At 40.9% G+C, this 5,675-nt stretch overlaps 1 protein-coding gene across 1 annotated transcript in view; it reads left to right on the top strand.

The window, feature by feature from the left end:
* MEP1B (meprin A subunit beta) overlaps window positions 1-5,211 on the top strand; it is a 29,320-nt gene extending 24,109 nt beyond the window's left edge. The window contains exons 12-14 of the mRNA XM_015414552.1: window positions 584-766; window positions 2,491-2,614; window positions 4,947-5,211. Coding sequence (XP_015270038.1) covers window positions 584-766; window positions 2,491-2,614; window positions 4,947-5,211 — 572 coding nt within the window. The remainder of the gene's footprint in view (window positions 1-583; window positions 767-2,490; window positions 2,615-4,946) is intronic.
* The last annotated feature ends 464 nt before the right edge of the window (window positions 5,212-5,675 follow it).

Below are 5,675 nucleotides of genomic sequence, written 5' to 3'. Positions count from 1 at the left end.
CATTGGCTGTCATACGGGGGCCACCTCAGCAGCATATAAGGATACAGAGCCCACCATTTTCTCCAGGGAAACTGATCTCTGCCATCTGGAAAGCAGTTGTAATTCTGAGTGATCTCCAGCCCACACCTGGAGATTGGACACATTTAACCTCAGAACAGCAAACTGTTTAGAATGTTAGAGGCAAAAGCCAATCAAGTCGCATATGCAAAGGATCTCTGTGGTCGAGGCAAAGGCCAATGAGGCTGCATATGCAAATAACCTCTGTGTTCTGACTGACTATGGGGGGGGGGAGGAACAGCAAATTGTTTAGAATGTTGGAGGCAAGACTCAAGCAATGCAGCCAGTGGATAGGGACAGATTCTGAGTGACACGCCAGGGCGCCAACCAATTCTGGAGCGTGTGGAATGTTCTAGAGAAGTGCCACCACCATTCAGCTTTTATATATAAGGAAGATTATTGTCACTCTTCTGCTATGCTGTTAGCTGCCCGAGTCCAACTCTGGGAGAGCGGTGGGATAAAAATCTAATAAAATATATAAAAATAAAATATACCATATATTTATTATTAGTTTTTTCCTTCACAGGATCTTCGGATCTTTTTTTTTGGGACAGTCCAAGTAAAGTAGGACAACCAGCTAATTTTACTAATGGGACTCAGTTTATGAGAGGTCCTAAATCTGGAACATCTGCCTTTTTAACGCACGAAAGACTTAAAAGTCGTGACTTTATTAAAGAGGACAGTGTTTTCATTTTAACAACAGTGGAAGGTATGTGGGTCTTTGTATGAGCCTGTTCTTCTGTGCTGTAAAGTAACTTTTACTTTAGAATCAAGTACCTTAAATTAAGCACCAGCTGCCCCATGATAGTTAATGTAGTAGACTTAAGACTGATAGCTCAGTCTCCTGCCTCTCTTCTGCATCTCCTCCCCCTCAGTTTAGAAGACACTACTTAGACAAAGGTAAGGTACCTACTTAAATGTGTGAAGTCCTGTCTAGGATGTCTTAGCCTTTGCCATCCACCAGAGGTCCAAGAGCCACTAGAAGGTTGCATCTCTTGTCTCAGGAATGTCACTATGGCAAGGGGAAGACTAGCCTTATGTCCTGCAAGGAAGCTCCTCAAGACAGAATGCCACTCCAGCTTCCAAATGCCCTGTAACTGATGATAGGGTTACCAGTCCCCAGGTGGGAGCGGGGAATCCCGATTTCATGGGTTCCAGCCCATTGCCAGCCAGCTGGCTAGGAGAAGCCCCACCCCCAACAGCCATGGCCGGCATGACGTCCCCGGTGTGATGTTGTCACATGGTTTTGCCCAAAATACCAGAGTATTGCCTAGTGACATCCCTGGCATGATGACATCACTTCTGCGTGACATTATCATACAGGGGACATCACATACAATGTTGCCCTGCCCCCCCTCCCAGGAAGCTCCCTCCCACCCTCGCTGGCAGAAGAAAAGGACCTGGCTACCGTAGCTTATGATATGAAAGGATTATGTTAACCTGTATTATTGTGCTGATTTGTTACTATACCTTGAAGATATCAAGAAGTGGAGTGTTCATGTGTTTTTTAAATCCCCAAATTTTCTATTAGTTCTTTGTTGTAGCTGCCATATACTGGATCTTTTGACTCTTCCTCTTTGGTTTAACAGAGGAAGCTAGTTTGTATTTTACCCAGTTAAAATTCAAAGGAAATAAATCAAAATGGGATACCTTCCTCTACTTCTTTTGTGTCTTGGTAAGAAAACATGGCGGCTGGGGGGGACAGTACATAGATAGGTTTCCAGCTGTTGACAACAGAAGCTTAAGGAAAGAACAAGGTGCTAAATACAATCGGAGCCAGTGTGGTGTAGTGGGAAAACTGTCAGATTATAATCTGGGACACCCAGGTTTGAAGCTTCACTATGCCATGAACGCTTGCTGCTAGGTGTCCTTGGGCCAGTCATAAATTTTCAGCCTAACCTACCTCACAGGGCTGTCATGATGATAAAATTGAGAAAGGGGAGAATGTTGTAAGACACTTTGGATCTCCATAGGGGAGAAAAATGGAATATAAATGAAGTAAATACATAAAAATGATCAATGTGAAGCTCCTGCATCAAGTCTATGCTTGTTTTCAGTGTATCCCACCAACCAAATACCTGTTTTTAAGAAAGTTCAAATTAATGTTTTTTAAAGATCTATATACATAATTTGTCATATTTTTAATTATTTCAGTTCTTTGATTTAAAAAAGCTTTTGCAATGACACTTTTAAAAGAAAGTGATTTTCACAGCAATATGTTTAAATGTACACTTGCTAAATAGTCAAACCCAAAGCTTGTAAACTGAATACCACAACGAAGATACAGTACAATAACTGAAGCTATATTTCATTTGTTTTCCTTAGATATATCCCATTTATTATTTACGGAGCCAAATTTTACAACCACAACTACTGCAGCAGTTAGCAATGCTTCAGCTACAAAACCATCAACTACAACCACAACTACTGCAGCAGTTAGCAATGCTTCAGCTACAAAACAATCAACTATTATGCCCAGCACTGCTAGTGTTTGTGACACTTATGGTTGTCAAAATGATGGGATCTGCATTGTTGTAGATGGAAACCCAGTTTGTAGGTAACTGATTTATATAGTTTCTCATCTTTAGTTAATGCACAGTTATTCCTGAGCCTGATGCTAAGTTTCAAGCCTCAGTTTTGCAATATTCTGTATTTGTCATTAATAGTCTCCTGTCTCATTTAGTTCCTTTTGTAGCAGTATGCAGCTGGGGTTCTATGTAAAAACTTGCCATGCTGCTAAATCAACTATTTAGTACTAACATACCTTTGTCAGTTTCCCTTTTGTCGGCTGTGGAACTGAGGAAGGTGTGCAGCAGAAAATCCTTCAGGAATTGAGTCTGTGACAAGAAGGTGAGAGGGGCTGTGGCTAAGGTCACAGGGCTAACAAAGACCTTTGCCTGAAACCGTATAGAGCTTGCGTCTGTTGTAGTAGACACTATTGTGCTAAACAGATCAGTAATATGGGATGGGTTTAAGAATTAATGTAAGAGACAGAGGCCTGTGGGATTGGAAGGGAATCCACTGGATCACCCAGTCCAAACTCTGTTCCTGAACTAGGACATTCACATCCAAGATTCTTCAGCATATACATGCCTGACCTTTCCAAAAAGCTCCTTCATAGCAGGTTTTCATTTGGTCACGACCAGAGCACTGAGGCCATCTTTTCCCAATGTATCAATATATCTGTTTCTCAGCATGGCAGAATCTGTGGCTACTTAAATCCAGAATCTGGAGCCATGAACAGACAAGACAGACCTTTCTACAAACCTTAGAAAAGTCCCAGGTTTTCAGATACGTACAGACAGAAAGACAGATATATCAGCCTAATCTACCTCACAGGGTTGTTGTGAGGATAAAATGGAGAGAGCAGAATTATGTAAGCTGTTTTGGGCCCCATTGTGGAGAAATGGGTGGTATAAATGAATTAAATAAATAATAAATATAGTTTAAGAGGGGGAGAATAGGTAAAAGGTTGGTGGGAGGGTGGGTAGGAGAAAGCAAACAAAACAGAGAAAATGGAGGACATGAGTGTTGCCAGGAGAAGGAAAAGAGGAAATAGTGAGGGGAAGGGGATACAGGGGAAAGTGAGGCCCCCCCCCAAGTCCTTCTGGGTTCCTCACCAGGCCACTGAGCCTGGCAGCCAGCACCATGTGAAGTTTTCTAGGGGAGAATTTGCCTGGGGGTGGGAATGATGGAAAGCTGAAGTCAGGAGGGGAAACAGATAAAGGTATGTTGACTTGTTGGGTGGAAGGGGAGAAGGAAGCTGGGAAAGGGAGGAGGGTATGGGGGCTTTCAGGGAAGGGAAAGAAAAAATAGTGGGGGAGGGGAAACTGAGATGTCAAGTCCTTGTTGATCCCCTGTTCATGTATGTGTGTGTATTATAACCTAGTTATAAACTAATTCTCATGTTACATGCATAGTTATTAAAGGATTTAGCTAGGTGCTTCCTTATTAAAAAAAATCTGAAGCTCAAAATTTGGCTATCTTAAAGGTGGTTTCCTTAGAGTGATCCAAAAAGAGAAGGAACATATGAAACATTTGATCTACCTGAAAAATTGGATAGAATTGGCGTGTTGTATAAGGAGCAAATGTCCTTCTAAAGTGAAAATACAATAGCTCATGTTTAACTGTTTCCACTGCATTTGATTGGCAAGGACAAACATGTTGAGAATAAGGGTTGCTGAAACCCCCTAGAGCAGGGGTGTCAAACTCATTTGTTATGAGGGCCAGATTTGACATAAATGAGACCTTGTTGGGCCGGGCCATGTGTGTCATAAAATGTAATGCCAGGTAGTGGAGATATAAACTTTATAAAGGACACAAACACAAAGGGTTTTTTTTACTTAAAATAAAAACAGGCTTAAAACATTAGCACTCTTGCAATATTTTGTTTATTTAACAGTATCTGATAACTGACACCTCTTGCTCTGAATTATTGCATCAAAATGCCTGTGCTGCTGCAATCTTGAGTATGCTGTTCAGGTGTATAACTGTAAGCTGCAAACCTACAATGATGCAGCAGCAGCAGAACTGGAAGAAAAAGCAGAAGAAAGCCAGTTCCACTGCGGGCCTGAGGCCCTTTGGGAGCCTGATCTGGCCCCTGGGCCGCATGTTTGACACCCCTGGGCCGCATGTTTGAACCAGGAGAAGAATACTGTGGGGATCCTATTTGTTTCTCCTATGATTCTTCATGGACCCATTAGGTCTGTAACATTAACTGAAAATATGAAGGAATATAGTCGAAATGCCTTGATGACAATGTCACCTTCAAGACAATATCAGCTATGCACAATATTTTACAAGTTTGAGCATTGCATTATGTATAACAGATCAAGACATCCTTGTTCACTTTCTATTTGTGTTGCTTACTTGCTTGCCATGCTTTGCAGGTGTCCTGCAGGTACTGACTCGTGGTACATGGGAGAAAAATGTGAAACAGAAGGATCAACTAAGGACGTTGTTGTTATAGCAGTTTCCTCAACTCTTTCCGCATTTGCCATTATGCTGATTGTCACTGTTGTTTCCATCAGCTGTATTAAAAAGAAATATCGTAAGCAACTGAAAGCTAGTACAGACCAGGAATTACAAAATGTAAGTAGTCTGCTTGGGACAGTGGCTGTATTCAGATATTACAATAAAGCATGGTTTGCTTAAACTCTAGTTAGTTGTGACACCTGAATGCAAACAATCCAACAAAGTGAGGTTTATTTTAAAAAATGGTGCTTGTGGTAAATCAGCTCCTTAAGGTATCCCCAAGTTCTGCCAACTGACTCATTCGCTAAGAGCCCAAGTTATCAACCCTTGCCTTTGGACAGTTTACTTATCCTGCCTTATTCCATCACTCCCCAACACAGACAAGGTGATTATATATATAGTTTATTTTTAGAAGACAGATAATATAAAGAAAATACAGAAAAGGGAAAAAAAATGTAGCATAAACATAAAATAAAAAACATTTCTCCCCAATGCCCCCTTTATTACATTAATGAATTTTTGAAACACTGTCTATAAGGTGCAATAAAATTACTTCTGTTGGGATACATTTATATTCAACATTTTGCACTTCGTCTTTTGTAACTAGTCTGTTTCTCAAGTAAGTTATTAGTTTCACCATTATT

The sequence above is a fragment of the Gekko japonicus genome, unplaced genomic scaffold, assembly GCF_001447785.1.
Source record: "Gekko japonicus isolate JY-2015 unplaced genomic scaffold, Gekko_japonicus_V1.1 scaffold559, whole genome shotgun sequence".
Classification (NCBI taxonomy): Eukaryota; Metazoa; Chordata; class Lepidosauria; order Squamata; family Gekkonidae; genus Gekko; species Gekko japonicus.
This window is presented reverse-complemented; position numbering and strand designations above follow the sequence as displayed.